The sequence below is a fragment of the Ursus maritimus genome, unplaced genomic scaffold, assembly GCF_017311325.1.
Source record: "Ursus maritimus isolate PB19 unplaced genomic scaffold, ASM1731132v1 scaffold_23, whole genome shotgun sequence".
Lineage (NCBI taxonomy): Eukaryota > Metazoa > Chordata > Mammalia > Carnivora > Ursidae > Ursus > Ursus maritimus.
This window is the reverse complement of record NW_024424786.1, coordinates 2,184,214-2,201,236: the sequence shown is the minus strand read 5'-3', so window position 1 is coordinate 2,201,236 and position 17,023 is coordinate 2,184,214. Positions and strand designations below refer to the sequence as shown.

General features: G+C 47.3%; 1 protein-coding gene across 3 annotated transcripts in view; it reads right to left on the bottom strand.

The window, feature by feature from the left end:
- TEAD1 (TEA domain transcription factor 1) overlaps positions 1–17,023 on the bottom strand; it is a 253,092-nt gene that overhangs the window by 9,209 nt on the left and 226,860 nt on the right. For all 3 annotated transcript variants that reach the window (XM_040638827.1, XM_040638828.1, XM_040638826.1), the window contains one exon: positions 1,972–2,112. In XM_040638827.1, coding sequence (XP_040494761.1) covers positions 1,972–2,112 — 141 coding nt within the window. The remainder of the gene's footprint in view (positions 1–1,971; positions 2,113–17,023) is intronic.

Below are 17,023 nucleotides of genomic sequence, written 5' to 3'. Positions count from 1 at the left end.
CTCCCAGGATATGCAGTAACTTTAGGGGGACAGATCGCAGATCTACTCAGTGGGAAAAGGATGAATCACTTAATAAACAGTTTGACACAAACACCTATGTATCTGGAAGAAAACAGAAGCAGACTCCCATCTCACACCAAATGCAGAAGTACATTCTAAGGGAATTAAAAGTTTAATTATAAAACTCCACCTACCACTCACACTAACTTCCCCATGAAAATTCCTGGGACTTCATCCATCAAAGGCAACCTTTTCCTGCTCCCTGAACTTACAGAAAGCTTTGGGTGTGTTACTGGAGGATACAATGAAAAAAAGTTTGGAATCTGGGAAACTGAGTAACTTGTCCAGTTCATTCTTACCCAGGCAGGAGGGTCAGCTCAGGTGCGCCCTGACAACCTGACTACTCAGCAGTCATGCCTACCAGGAACATTCCACGTTCCCAACCACCGACAGGCGACTGTGCTCCCTCCTTGTCCGAGGATTTGGGAGGTCATCTGGGCTGTAGGCCTCCCCGGCCTGTCTCATTACATGGCCACCTTCTCACCTACCCTCTCCTTGCGCTTCCCAGACACACGTTGAGCCAGCTCCCCTCCTCTCTCATCCACTTCTGTTCTCTGCTCCTCTGGCTGGTGTCTCTGGTCCACTCACCCCAGGGCTAGCTACTGCTCCCCAAATTTAAATCCTTATTCCTGTGCTGCTGCTATTCCCTCTCTGCACCTAGTTCTCCATTCCCAGAGCTTTAATGATCCTTAATGCTTAGGATCCCCGATCGGTGTTCTCAGTCTTTACCTGTCTTCCAAATTCTCATCTTGCATCTAGAACCATCCCCTGGCTACGTGCTCTTGAGCACCTTACTTTCTTATCTCTGCTGGTGGCAGCACTGTCCTTGCAAACACAAAACATGTAACCTCTGACTCTCCTTCCTCATGGGTTTTTAATACCCAGTGAGTTTTTAAGTTCCATCCAAAACGTCTTACTGGATTCCCCCTATTACCGTTTTAGTGAAGCTCGGGATACTTAAGCTCCCATCGACCATCTAGTCAACTCTTCTGTCCTCTCTGGCTAGGATCATGTCCTCAACACCAGTCTCGGGAGGCCCGTCCTGTGCTCAGGAAGCTACGAGGGCCTGCCGCATCCCAGAGCCTCACTGTTCAGCCCCAGGTATTAAAACCCACACGCTCGCCCCCGCTCTCCTCCCCAGTGCCTCTTCTCTCCCCTGCCCTGGCACGAAGTCTGCTGCACTCAGGCTGGGCTCCAGGACCTGCGAGCTCCAGGACCACCGTGAACCAGAGCTGCTCATTGGACACGGATCGACTAGGTGACGGGCAGGAGACACCGGAAAATTCAACTTTACATGGAATGTCAACTGCAAACATTATTCACACAAAGCAACCCATGCTGGTAAAAAGAACACACGTTTTATTGACAGGGAGGGAGGCCATGAAATATAAAAACTACAAATAGGTATTTGACCCCAGCATGTGCTGCCATCTGTTTAAAAGAATTAAAGGAGGGGAAATGGCAAAAGCACCACCACCAGTTGAGGTGTCCGGGTTTTAGAAGACAGGTGCCGCTCAGCTGAATTTCACCACAGCTGTGATCTACAATGCCTGGAAGTGCCCTTGGACCTGGGGGTGGGAAGGGCACCATCCGATGGGTGGCAGGGCCCGTCTGCACCCGCTTCCACACCAGGGCACCCCATGAGCCCTCGGGTCGGACTGAACGCTGCTGGCCGCACAAGGCAAGGCGACCGCGGCCAGGAGAGCTGGCATGGGGCTTCCTCCCTGCCTTCTTCCACTTGCTTTCAGATCATTTTGTCTTTTTAGAAGTAACAGGGGAAAGAGGTGAGAGAAAGGGGGAGGGGGAGGAGGAGACGCCAAAAAAAGTAAAACTCTCCACTCCAATGAAAGCCGGAAGGAAGGCGGCAGTCGGCCCTTGCATGAAGATTCCGGTGGACAGATGCCCACTTACCTCTACTTTTTCTACTACTTGCTTCCCAAAGGAGCACACTTTGGTGGAACAGGTGACTGTCATATTTTCAGAACTCTCATACTGACTGGTCACACCGTAAAAAGCCCCGGCATCGTCCTGAATACTGCAGTTTAGGTCGGCCTGTTGGGAAGGAAACGGAGGTGGGGGTTACGCTCTCATCGCCAGAGTCATGGTAACAAGCAGTGACCAGTGAGCGGCAGGCTAGGACCTCCGACTGCTGGGGCCGAGTGGAGGGCAGGTGTGGCTCGAGGAGGCGGTGAGGTGATGCTTATCCAGAAACATGGTCCTCGGCCCACTGGTCACTTTTTGAAGAGCACGCCCTTGGACAACGGCAATGCGACACGCGTCCACTGCAATTTGCTTTCTCGTGTTCAGCGTAGAACAATACTGCACCCTTGTCCTAAAAGATCCCTGAGGCCTCTGAAATGTGTGCAGAAAGCAGTATGTGAATGGGGTTCATAGTCACTAATCTGTAGACTTATTTAAATATTTATTTGAGAAAGAGAGAGAGCAGAGGGAGGGGCAGAGGGAGAGGGAGAGGGAGAGCATCTCAAGCAGACTCTGCGATGGGCACAGAGCAGAGAGCCTGACGCGGGGCTCGATCCCAGGACCCTGAGATCATATTCTGAGCGGAAATTAAGAGTCAGTTGCTCAACTGGCTGAGCCACCCAGGTGCCCTAATCTGTAGATACATTTAAAAGAACAGGAGATCTATAGCTGACTGGCCATTTGTTACAGATGTAAAAACAGAAAATTTACTACAAATTACAGCATCAGAGGGAAATGGTTCCTAGTAAAGACTGGCTTATAAAGAGGCTAAATAATTCATATTTCCCACTCATTTAAGGTGTCTGATGATTACCTACTGCGTGAGGTTCATGCTGGACACTACGTAGGACTACAAACGGGAGCTATGTACATAAATAACTGTAACGGAGATAGGAATAGTACCACGTCGAAGTCCAGACAATGGAAGGCATGACTTCTAGCCAGGGGTATTACTTACGGGATGGTTACAAGGTGCAGAGATGGGTTGAGGGGACACTGGGCAGAAGGGGCCTCGGGTGCCTCCTTCCAGCGACAGCGCAAGGGCTGAGGCCGGTGGGAAAAGTGAGTTTGGAAATGCAGCCAGGACCCAGGTTGTGGAAATGGGGACCCTTGGAAAGTTCTGGCACAAGGAGGTGATGTGATCAGAGTTGTGTTTCAGGGATAGATGTCTCAATGTGGAATAGTGTCCACTGCAGATGGAGGCTAGAGGCCACGGGAGTGGCTGGACTACTGATGGCTCCCTCCCCTCCAATACCTACTGACGGGCTCTGGCACACCAGGCACTGGGTATGGAGCCGGGGGTCAGAGTGAGCAAGACCTGGGCCAGTCCCTACTGCCACAGGCTCACGCCTGAGTAGGAAAGACATCACCGTAGGGATGAACACTCCCGCCGCAAGAGGCATAGAGGGCATGAGAACCAACCTCAGGGTTGGGGAAGCTTCCAAGGACGAGGCAGCTCAGATCTAAAGGAAGGAGCGCTGACTGAGGCAGGCAGATGTGCCCTGGGAACGTACAAAGTGCACATAACCAGAAACAAGGCCAAGGAAAGGCTGGGATCAAGGCAGCAGGGGAGAGAGGGTGGCAGAAGAGGCAGGAGGGTTTGGTCTTAGATCCTAAAACCAAGGCACGGAGGAGTCATAAGTGCACAGGAGGGGCCCAGTGACAGGTCATGGCTGGGTCTGCGTTTCCTAAGAGGCACCATGAACACAGTGCGAAGATGACTCTGGAAGAGCGAGAGCACAGGCAGAGACAGGGCAGAGGTTGACGGGCCTTCCAGATAAGGGCCGGGGTCTGCACTGCCGTGGGGACTGGAGAAGGACAGGGGTACCTGCCACACGATCGAGACCACAGTTTGTGAGTCTGGCACATTCTGACCAGCTGATCTTAAAACCTTGACGCTCATGGGGCACTGGAAGACCTGAGTCATCCTACATATATTTTTAATAAGGATCTGCATTTGAATTCCCTTCTTGAATTGAGTATCAAGAAAATGTCCCTTTCCTGAGGCAAAACTTCCTGTTTTCTGGCTTTGAATAAAAAGAACCATAGGCTTTATATTCCCCTTTTTTCCTTACATGCCAAGAAATTCAAAGCTAAATTCAGAGCTCAACTACAGTAATTACCTATCCCGGGCATTTCTAATAGCTACTAACAACCAGTGTACGGATCCTTTTACTGGGTTACAATCTGCTTTTACTTGTCCTTGTCCACTTTTCTATTGCCCATAAAGGTAGTGACACTCCCTCGTATTTTGCTTTTCGGAATTATATGGGGGCACAAATTGTAAATAAATAAAAATACCCAGGAGTACATTTTTCTCACAGTCGAAGGTTTGATGTCGGCTCCGTGAAGAGCAGGGTGGCAAGAAATGATGATGTCTGAGCCTGACCGCGATCTGCACCCGCGCCCCCCAGGGTCTACCGAGCTCCAGCTGCCAGAGGAGAAAGTTACCACGTGTCCTCGGCACACAGGACCTCTGACCCGGGATTACACCAGCTTTTCTGCGGCTGCCACCTGGCGTGCACTGAAAGTGGACCTTTAAGGGGCGCCTGGGTGGCACAGCGGTTAAGCGTCTGCCTTCGGCTCAGGGCGTGATCCCGGCGTTATGGGATCGAGCCCCACATCAGGCTCTTCTGCTATGAGCCTGCTTCTTCCTCTCCCACTCCCCCTGCTTGTGTTCCCTCTCTCGCTGGCTGTCTCTATCTCTGTCGAATAAATAAATAAATTCTTTAAAAAAAAAAAAAAGAAAGAAAGTGGACCTTTAAGGGGCGCCTGGGTGGCCGAGCCAGTTAAGCATCTGACTCTTGGTTTCGGCTCAGGTGGTGATCTCAGGGTCGTGGGACAGAGCCCCGAGTTGGACTCCGTGCTCAGCATTGAGTCTGCTTAAGATTCTCTCTCCTCAGGGCTCCTGGGTGGCTCAGTCGTTAAGTGTCTGCCTTTGGCCCAGGGCGTGATCCCAGAGTCCTGGGATCGAGCCCTGCGCTGGGCTCCCTGCTCCGCTGGGAGCCTGCTTCTTCCTCTCCCACTCCCCCTCGTGTTCCCTCTCTCGCTGGCTGGCTGTCAAATAAATAAATAAAATCTTAAAAAGAAAAAAAAAAAAGGATTCTCTCTCTCCTCTCCCTTTGCACCCCGTCCCCCTGCCCCCACTCTCTCAAATAAATAAACCTTTAAAAAAAAAAAAGTGGGCTTTTAAGAACCACTGCTTTGTTCTTCCACCAGTGAAGAACACACGGCTCTGAGCAGTGGCTCGGGTACTCTTCGGCGGTGAGATTTATGCTCTCGTAATCACGGCACACAGCTTGTGCCAACAAGTGTTTGTTTCTTTCTTAAACTAAAAACACCCATGTGGTAAGTAAAAAAATAAATAAATAAATAAATAAATAAATAAATAAATAAATAAAATAAAATAAAAATCAAACTGGAAAAAGAGTCTATATTTTATTTCTACTCCTGAACTTGCTGACCTCCCTACTGGTGACCGTGTTAACTGTTTCTCAAGTGCCCTTTTGGAGACACACACGCAAGCATACACATCCCCTTTTTGCACAAAAAGTCATTTTTCGAAAACTTGCTTTAAAATAGAATATATACGTACATAGCTACATCCTAGAACTTATAGAGTACTGATATGGAATACCAGTTTTAAGAAGAACAGCCATTTAAAAACGCAGGCAGCCCCCACTTGAGTGGCCGCACACTATTCCACGGCACAGATGCGCCCTAGTAAGTACCACGTGCTCTACTGACGAGCCTGTCGGTGCTTCCTGGCGCAGACACGATAATGAGTTTAGGTGCAGCACGAAAGGTGCATAAGAAATTACTTTTACTCCTCCTTTCTTCCAGCTTTAAAAAGTTTCCAGCATCAAAAGGGTTTTAACGGGCTACAAATACATAGTGAGTATTTTAACAAACTCGTTATTTTTGATACAACCAAGTTGTTTTGAAAGCCTGGTGAACAGTCAAAAGCAGTCCGGTGTTTCTGTTGTGAGTGCATCGGGGAGGAGCAGGGCGGGGGGAGCCCGCGGGAGAAGCCTCAGCTACCGACCCGCGCCACGGACCTCCACTTCCGTCAGGGATACAACGGGGGGAGGTTTCTCCAGAACGGCTCCTCAGCTCCCTAGGCACCATGCTTTCTTTTCTACCCTTTTGTCAAATGCTCCATTTTTTACTTTAGTGGCTTCAGTGGCATTAACAGCGTAAACTAATTCGGACACTTAAAATCTGAAGCAAGCACAGAAGTCAACAAAGAAATATACACGTGACGTTTAGAATGGCATTTGCCACATTGTGATGTTAGCACGATTGCTGGAAGCGTCCACAGCCTCCACGCTCCCGTCTGAGTTCCCGTGCTCCAGTGACGCTGGTGAAAGCAGCTGTCCCACTGCGGTGGCATACTGCGTAGACGCCACTAGACCCGATTCATTTTTAAGACCCTCTTTCCTTTATTTAACAAAATTATTTGCAGCAATAACCAGTGCTCTGTTTCACTGTTTTAAACTTTACCAACACCAAAACTCCCCAAGTGGTAACAGAATGACAGAAGTGAAGTGACCTAAGTTCTGTTTCCCATCTTCCTAATGACTGCGCTACCACGGCTCGTTTCCCCAGCTACTCTGTAACCGCGGGAAGCCGCGGGGCTGCAGCTCACATGACTCTAGGAACAGACACAAGGCTGAGTCCACACGTGGTATGAAAGAGTAAGTAACACAACGGCGAAGTCACAGAAGTGTGCTAATTTGAAACGTACATATGTGCATGTATGAATTAAAAATGCTAACTTGACCAACAGTTTAGGACTCAGGTCAATAAAAGATTTTTTCTTTTAAGGAGTATTTTATCAATGGCATTGTTTAGAACTGTGGGCAATGGTGATAATAAAAACGAGAACAATTTTTAGATGGTTTCGCCATCTAAACTTCTCTAAGACCATGGCCATCCTTACTGCCTGTCCCCACCATCTTACCTTTGGTTCACCACTGTCCCTTAGAATTCCCAAAATAATTTTCATTAGTCTTAATTGGGAATGGATGACCTGTAGTCTTAACGACAGGAAGTATCAAAAATGAAGCTATTAATATATACACGCTACGAAAACCTGCTCAGAAATTAGTTCAACAAATTGTGATATCTAAAGTTAAAGAAGTTAATTTTTTTTACATAAAATTAAAGTCTGACATACATTCAGAGAAATGCACAGATCACAAGCTTAGAGTTCGATTAATTTTCATGAAGTGAACACACCCATGTAACCAGCACCCAGATGAAGAAACAGAAGCCCTCCCACCCATGCTGTCTTCCAGCACAACCACCCCCAGCCCTCCCAGGGGCGATCTCGAGGCTAAGACACTGTACATTAGTTCCGTGCGGTGTCTTGAACTTTAAATCGGTGGACTCATAGAGTGCTGGCTCCTTGGTGCTTAGTTTCACGTGCTCACCATTGTAGGGTGAGGATTCATCCATCCTGCTGTGAGTAGCTCGTTCACCCCTGTTACTACAGAGTATTGCACTGATGAAAAATACCACCATCTACGCATCCTACTACTGATGGGCACTGGCGAAGTTTCCAAATCGGACTCACCGTCAAGAGTGCTACTCTGTAGGGGCCTGGGGAGCGCTAGCTGGTTGAGCGTCTGACTCTTGGTTTCAGCTCAGGTCATGACCTCAAGGTGCTGAGATGGAGCCCTATGTCGGGCTCCATGCTGAGCTCGGAGGCTGCTTAAGATTCTCTCTCCCTCTCTCCCTCCGGCCCTCCCCCACACCCCAAGAGTGCTACTCAGTACATCCTTGCGTAGACTTCTAATGAACATGCGTACGCACTTGTCTTGTGCTCCCCGGAGTGGAACTGCTGGGTCATGAGGACCATGTACATTTTAGCTTCTATTTAGACAAGAGGGACAGATGGTTTTTGAATTACCTTGCTTTTCTTTTTTTGACGGTGGAGAAAACTTTAATTTTTACTATACATTTAACAGGTTAGTTTTTATTTTTACTTTTTTTAATTTTTATTTTATTATTATTATTTTTAAAGATTTTATTTATTTATTTATTTATTTGACAGAGAGACAGCCAGCGAGAGAGGGAACACAAGCAGGGGGAGTGGGAGAGGAAGAAGCAGGCTCCCAGCAGAGCAGGGAGCCCGATGGAGGGCTCGATCCCAGGACTCTGGGATCACGCCCTGAGCCAAAGGCAGACGCTTAAAGACTGAGCCACCCAGGCGCCCCAACAGGTTAGTTTTTAAAAGGCTTCTCAACTAACAGTAAATAGCGAATTTGCTATTACAACTGCTCTGCAATTACTCTTGAACATGGAAAGTAATCATGTAGCCGTCCAACCATATCACAGCTGTTCTTCGGGAATTCTCTAGGAGGAGGTACTGATGTGAAAGATAATCATCTGTCAGCTGAGGATGTTACGATTATCCCAGAAAGAAATGCATTCTCTGAGCTCCCATGGAGCAAAGGTAATATCAGTGAAAGAATTGCAAGCATTGAATCAACAACAAAGGAGGCAAACTCTGTGATGAGCCCAAGACTCGCACTGAGTTCATTACCCACCCTCTCGACTCATTTTTTCCCAACTGAAAGCTCAGGGCAAACCTATTTCATACAATTCTGAAGGCAAGAAAATAAGAAAGAATGTGCTGGTATCAGAGATACAAACTATTTCTGCCTCATCAGCTTTTATCTGACCACAGGGTAGTTTCTAGAAGCAAATTAAGATAAAAATCCAAGAGACAGCGAAAACCCAGCAAACTTATCTTCCCAACAAATCCTAAATTCCAACCATATCCTACCCTTTCCTTTGGGGCCAAGACAGCCTAAAATGGTTATGGGCCGGGCTCTGAAGTGTTAAACGCCAGCAGGTGCACACACACGCAATTGTGGCTGGGGAGGGGAAGTCCAAACCGGTCTGTGTAAGGAACCTTGGCCCATTATGCCTTAGAACAGAGACCCAAAAATGAACTGGGTTTAGAGGTCTTTCTCCTACTACCAAATGCAGGGATCCTTTCTAGAGTATATACTGACCTGTGCTGCCTTCAGGCTAAGATACAGGAAAACCACTGCTTTAAGAACCTACTATGTGCTGGGCAGACTTGTGAATAAGCTCTTTTTCCTGCTGTATTAGTTTTCTATTGGCTGCTTTAACATATGACCACAAATTAAGCAGCTTAAAACAACACAAACTGATGATCTTACACTTGTGCAGGACAGACTTTGACACTGGTCTCCCCAGGTTAAGGTCAGGGTCCTGGCAGTGCAGGGAGCCTCTCCGGAAGCACTGGCTGTGTGTGTGTGTGTGTGTGTGCGCGCACGCACGCGCGCTTTCCTTGCTTCCTCCAGAGTCTGGAGGTCACCCACATTCCTGGTCTCTGGGCCCCTCCCCCCACTGTCAAAGCCGGTGACAGCAGGCTGGGTCCTTCTCTGGCTGCCCACTGTCATCTCTCCCAGACCCCCCTCTCTTCTGCTTTTAAGGAACCTGGTGATTGCTCTGGGCCCACTCAGATGATCCAAGATACTCTTCCTACCTGCTGCTGCTAAGCAACCTTGATTCCCCTTTCTGTGCAATGAGACATAGTCACAGATCCCATGGCTAAGGTCTTGGATGGGACTCTGACGCCACACCCTTCAAGTTGCAACTGGCTTCCCTGTAATTTGCACCTAGAGTTCTGCTTTCTGGAATCACACAGACCCCAGAACCCCTCTGTCAGACAATTCTGCAATTTTCGTTCATTTCCCCCTTACTCTTACCTGTCCTCTTCCCCTTCTTGCCAACAAGGTTCGTCAGGCCCTATCTGCTTCCCCAGATTCAAGTTCTATATTTCTCTTGATTAAACCCCATCCTGATATCAGCCCTCCCTTCCAGCTAGTCCAGATATTTGTGAATTCTGTCTTTTCATCTGTCCTTATTGTCTCCTAGCCCTCTGACCGACCGCATGGACAGCAGTGACTTCCTGGAGTCTCTCTCTTCCTCTTTACCCACAGAGGAGACCTGCTTCGTGAAGCCGCTGGGGTGACGGGAAGAGACCATGCACAGGAGACATAGAGGCAGACGAGAACAGCGCTGACCACCGCTCCCAGTAACTGGGTGATTTAAAACACACCCCAGGACCGATACAGACAGAGTCTCGAGCCACATCGACAGAGATGTGACCCCATAAAAATGGTGGTTCATAATCAATAAGCAAAAACAGTCCCCACGGAACCCGTGGGAGCCTCTGTCCACAAGGATCAGGTGTGCAGGACAGCTACAACGATGGCTTTTGACAAAGAGCAAAATCAGCATTTTTCTGATCCGGGAGTTCATGATCAGTCTTAAGTTTTGTGTATAACTGCTCAAACGAGCACAAAATTACCATCTTTCCCACAAAGAGATGATTAGAGAGGTTACAGAATTCTTTCTTGAAAAAAAGAGGGGCAATCGTTAATACATGTGTGTTGAATCAATTAAAGACTTCAGGGTCTACTTGTGGGCAAGTCCTGGAAAGCGATACAAGGTCAAAGGAGAATCGGGTCCCAGTGCCAGGCAGAGAAAGCGAACTGCATCAGACAGCAAAGAACCAAGAACAACAAAAAAAGGAAACATCAAATTTTCCCAAAACCTTCCCTCAATCTTTCTTGTCTCACACTCATCAAATGCAGTGGAAACATGTCAGTCACCAGATGAGACTCTGGATTCATTTCTCCTCTATTACTTCTCATTCCGTTAGCCCATCTATTCATGTGTCTGTTCCACTGTTTAATTTTATGTTCCTGAAATTTGAAATAAAAAAGCAATATACTTTAAAGAAATGATCCTTCCCATTTTATGGGTGAGGAAAAATGAGGCTGAGCCCTGCTAAGTAGGATGCAGAGTCCTCGGACGGGAGGGCTGGGCCAGGGGGTCGTCCGTGCAGAGCCCCAGGGCTCTGAAGGACCTGTGAGCACTGGAGCTGCCAAACCAAGAACCCAAGTGCACGGCTCATGCAGGAGCGGCGCTGACCTGATGACAGACACTCTGTCCTGGGGCTCAGAGGGAGAAAGCCTGCTGGCATGGAGAGTTAGCAGATAACCCCACAGGCAGGGGAGAAGGCAGGGGCACCGGGTCAGGGAAGCAGGAGGCAGCTGGACACTCCCTTCCCACGCAGGCCTCCCTTCCACCCCCAGGGCTTGGAAGAGCTGGGTGGGAATGGCTTGGTTGCAGAAATGAAAACATCAAGAGGACTGTCCCTGACAAGAGACAGTCTAATAGGCACTGATGGATGCAAGGAGACGCTGGCATTTTCAAACCACCACTTTGAACCTCTCCTCTTCATCCTCTCTGAGCTATGATCAAAGGACCAAGATTTCAAATTGTGAAGCAATTTTTTCCAATGGCAGCATCTGGCTCCTTGGCAGGAGGCACTGGGAGCCGGGCCCTGTTGTGGGCGGCCGTCCAGGCCTGCCACATGGCCAGGCTCGGCCAGGCAGGGCACCACGTGGGCCTGCAGCTGCTCCCGCAGGCGCCAAAGGACAATCGCTCTGCACTGGGCAGTAAGCCTGCGGGCAGACGTAGCCCAGGAGGCAGTGCTGGGGGGTGGGGTGGGGGTGGGGGGGCTTGAGGACTCTGGCTGCTCCCAGACCCTCTGGCCTGACTCATTTGCATGCATCTGCCCCCTGGCCCAGACCCCTGAAGCCAGCCCCCTTGGCATCAGAGGACTGGGGCGGGGGAATTTTGCTAGGACGACCAGGGGACAAGGCAACCTGCACTGGGGGAGAGCGATGAAGCAAGTCTTTGAATACGTTCACTTGGGAGCATTGTGCCCTTGCCCAGCACAACGGGACAGCAGCTGTAGGGCTCCTACCACAGCTGTTTTAAATAAGAATAATAGGAATAAACTCAGCCTCGCTCTTCAAGTTACTTTCCACTAATTATGGCATATATTTACATCTGCAAAATAGAGATTTAAAAAAACACCACCAAGAGCCCCTTTATTGTGCAGATTGGCACCCCTATTTGAATTTCATAAACATTTAGTACTTCAAAGAATCTTAAAAGCTTGCTTTAATTACAATATGCACTGCTTGAAAGACTGGCTGTTTGCATTGCAAATTCCTACAAATACCAGCATTCATTTTTTAAAAATTCAATTAATATCACCCACACAACTTCAGGTAACTGCCCCTGGTGACTTCGCACAGTCGCTGGGATGACAGAGCCAAGGTCTCAGCCCCAAGTACAAGGCAGCTGCTGCACAAAGGCAGTTCTTTCCTATGGAGGCAGCTAATGAGTCGTGGGCTCCCAGCGGAGCTAGCCCTGCACACATCCCGTCCATCAGGTGTGTGAACACCGGCCACACCCCCCCAACCCGGAAACAGGACCTTTTTCTGGTCTGGAGTTTTTCTGCAAGAAAAGTCCTGTGTGGAATGACAACAGATCAATTAACAAGTGTAGAGCTCCCAAGTAAAATACAGGATGGCCTAGTTACATTCGATTCTTAGGTAAACAACAAACTTTTTTTTTATTATCCGTGTGTCCCAAAGATTGCATGGGACATATGCGCACTAAAAAAAGTGTATGTCGTTTACCTGAAATTCAAATGTAACTGAGTGGCCTGTAGTTTTATTTGCTAAATCTGGCACCTCTACTGACAAGTCACATTTACCAAAAAGATAACAAAAATTGGGACTTATTCTCAAATCTCATCACTGTAAGAAGACAATTTTCTGCTCAGAATATTTTAAGAGAAAAATGAAGTTGCCAAATAATACATGTAGCATGGTGTGGAGAACAAAGCCAAAGAAAAGAAGGAAATTTCCCTACAACTTACAGCCCACTGACAAGTCCTTGAGACAGGGAGGGTGCTCTTCCTCTAGAAACTTACCTGCCGCAATGTTATTAATACTTTGCTAAGGGCAAAAGGCAATCTTAGCTTAACATTCTCCTGACCTCCGGCATCCTGTAAATCTACTTTATAACACGTAAAAATTCCTTTGGAAACTTCCTTTATCTCCCCCCCACCCCAGATATATGTTGGCAATCATCCTCCAAGCATATGGCCTCCTGATATACATCTGAGGGGTCTCATGACTAAGGTCTTATTAGACAGTAATAAATGACCTTTTTCTAACAACAGCTAGCCCCTCAAGGTCCTGGAAAGCTTCCAAAATTCCTGAGAGACTCACTATCCCTTACTGCCTCCCAAGATGAAAGTATCTAATCGGCCACCCCGGACAACCCCAATGCAACTCTTTGTGCCCATGGGTCCTGTCCCGGTGCTTTGATAAAAACCACCCTGTTTGGGGTGACTGGGTGACTCAGTCAGTTGGGTGTCCGACTTTTGATTTTAGCTGAGGTCGGGATCTCAGGGTGGTGGGATCAAGCCGCACGTCAGCTCCGCGCTCGACAAGGAGTCTGCTTGAGATTCTCTCTCTCTCTCTCCCTTGCCCCTCCCCCTGCCTGTGCACCTGTGCGCACACGTGCATGAGTGCACGCTCTCAAATAAAATCTTTTTAAAAAATCCGCCCTATTTGCACTCAAGATGTCTCAAGAATTTTTTTCTTGACTGTTCCCTCCGAACCCCAACATTTTCACATCAGAGCATAATTCTTTTTAGTAAAATCAAATGATGTACCATGTTTGTAGATACATGCAGAAAGTCCAGAAGGATACATGGCTGTGGGGAAATCTCCCTTTTTCTTCTATGGCTTTTTGATCTCCCTGGACTATTTGTAATAAGCCTATATTGCTTTTGTAATGCAAAAAGAAAATTAAAATGAGGCGGGTAGGGAGGATGTACTGTGGATCTCCACCTGCCCCAGGAGGAGGGATTTCATAGATCACCAAGGGCCTAGGTCTAATCTTAGACAACTGACCAAGACCCCTGAGGGGTTTATGACCATGTCCACATAATCCACTTCTTCTTTGCAAAACTGGGTCTGGAAATGAGAACCACCCTGAAGGTGCTAACTTGGTTCTTTCCTTCTCGGGCTTTTTCTTGAGGTATGGTGACAGAGGAGCGAATCATGCCGCCGTCAAAGGGCAAACGTTGGGAAGTGCCAATGCATCATCATGTGCTTGCTTGCCCCTGGACCTCTGGTTAGCAAGGACACCGGCTTAGCATCTCAGCCTCTAACCACCGCGGGGAGCGGAGTTAAACAGCTCCGCGCAGGAAAAGATGGACCCCTGACCTGGGCTTTGGTAGCGACCACTGAGCCAAACGACCCAGGACAGAAAGCATTAGTGGAACAGCTGTCAGATGGATTCTCCTAAGAGGTTAAGAGAACTTCCAATTTACATTCTGCCTAGATGTGTGCAAGCGTTCAAGTTAAAAAAAAAAAAAAAAAAAAGTCCATACTGTGACTGAGGTTAAGGGATTGGGGAAAAGCACAGTGAGCTTCTGCTCCCCACTTCCTAGGCTGTCCTGTTCTGCCTTATGTCTTCAGGTGGATTCGGAAAGTCTTTTAAATAAAGTCATGGCGACGGAAATCCATGTTTCCACCTCAGCCCTCACCATTCTCCAAGTTCTGGAAGGCCCAGCGGCCATGGGGACCTTCAACATCCACTTCCCCTGAACTCCTTCCCACTCCCGTTCCACTGACCAAATTCTTTCAAGATCCCGCTCAAATGCCAGGTCTTTGTAAGGCCTTCTGGAATGTTCTCCAGCCAAAAGGGGTCCTTCTACCTCTGTGCTTCCACCTTTCCGTCACAGCTCCTATCCCATGGTGCTGTCATTACCTGCCAGTGTGTCTGCCAGCCCATAGCAGACCCTAAGATGTGCCTCTTACTCAGGTCTGTTTTCCCAGCGCCAGCTCTCTAGGACCAAAGTACAGTTCACTGAATGTTGACTGAATGACTCACTAGTGATGTGTGTGTTTATTACTAATGCAAATGATGAGACCATTTCTATTAAGAACCTGACAAACTCCAGAGACAGCCTGGAAAAACTTTGGTGTGAATCTCTCAAGGTGTCCTCCCTGGCTTCAGAACATTGCTTTAGAAGCATCGCCCGATAAACTATCAGATGCTTCCTCCATGGGCACGCAGTGTCCGCGCTGGCTCCCGGGCAGGTGTCATCTTGGCACCTGACATATACCAATTTCTCTAGGTGAACTGAATGAAATGAAATGACTTTTCAGCCAACAGGTTTTTTAAAAGAACTGTTAAAAATCGGCTACATACACTGCACGGCTGGATAAACAAAAGCTACAGATGGATCCCTGCTCCCTGGGGGAGGTCCACAGAGAAGTGCAGGATGCAGGGCTGGGAAAACAGGAAGGAAGCAATGCTAGACAGCAGTCAAAGCAGAGAATGCTAACAAGCTTCAGATTATTTTCCTTATGAAATCAAACCAAACTGGATGCATGTGCAGGTTTACTGACTCCCTTGTCCCCCCACCTGACGTACCAGAACCTGCCTATAAGAGATGGTTTTACAAAAAACAGACCAATGGTGAAGATGATCATATAACCACAGTCTACCCAGAATATTTATTATGTATTAGCCTCATAAATACCTCTGAGCATAGTGGTTTTACTTGCTAATCTTCCTTTCACCTAAATCATGCCACCACTCGATACCGGTCTTGTAATTTCAGGACAACTACTTTGAGATGAGACCAAAGTACAGAGACACGGAAGGCTTGTTGAACTGAAAGGCCCCCTCCCTTGCTGATAGCAGTTTAAGACAAGCGGGGAGTAAATCATTCCATTTTGCTAACTTCCTTCTCCATGAATAGCAACGGGTGGGTTTGGTTCCAAATGATAGACTCAAGTCTACAAGTCCAATCAAAATCACGCGAATCCAATTAGACACAGGCTGCCACTCCGGAGGGGGCCATTCGGGCTTCCATGTGCACCCGGGGTCTCCTTACATAAAGCCCATTGTTTATTTATAGTGCCTGTCATTTTGTCCAACAAATGTGATTTCATTCCTACCGAGATAAAAGCATCTTCTAAAGGCCGCCCTCCTTCCAGATAACCCGCTTTCCCTCTGTTTTATAAAATCTGCTCACACCTGCCCTGGTTAGTAAAACTAGCCTTTCTTTTTCTTCCCCTAGAAAAATAGGTTAAAAAAGTTGAATGACTAGAAATATATTTATTGTTAATTATTTGAACTGAATGATCATAATTCCAAGAATTTTAAAAAGCAAAACATCATGAATGACCACAGGGTTAACATCAAAAATCCTGGTTTCTAAAATACCACTAATGTAATAATAACTTGAGAGAAAAAAAGAAACATTATATAAATGTGTATAAAATTTTTCTTTAACCACAGGATCCATATCCATACAATTTCATTTTCATACTATTTATTATTCCAATCAAAGTTTAAGACTAAGTCTGCATCCTACTAAATATTCTTCTAAATCGTTTTTGGCTCTAAGGTTATAGTAACACATGGCTTTCTTTGAACCACTGCATCCCTAAGCTCAACACTCCTGAACACCCTGGTAGGATGGAGAGAATTCTGAGGCCCCTTCAAAAATATTAGTTTCACTGTGTTTCTTATTTGGTTAAACCCATAATTCTGTTTATTTCCTTCAGTAAACCACATGTGGCTGGAAATAAACATCTTTTGAAAGTCAGCTGCAAGTGGGACTTGGGTTTCTGTCTTTCAGGATTCACAAAGGAATCACATCCACTCCCTTTCTAGCTTTGGGAATTCTACGGTCAATTGCAAGACAGTTGGCATTTTATCTTAAATTAGCTCTTCATCTGACCTAACACTGGCAACCTATCTGCATGAGTCTCAGTGCTGAAATGGAGCTCGACTCTATCCGTTTGCAGGTGGACCTCTTCTGTTCTTGGGACCTACATAGCACCTGACTGATGACGGTTTTATAAGGGAAGAAAAGAAGTCTGGTTTTCTGCCAGTGCAAGTGTTTGCCTCATTTATCACAAATCTGGTTCCACGCTCCTCCTCGATCATAACTTCAATGCTGGCATCAAACTGTAATTTTTCTGGGACGTTTTCAGTAGGGATCCAAATTTAAGCTAAGATGTGCACTCGTCTGTAGTACTAC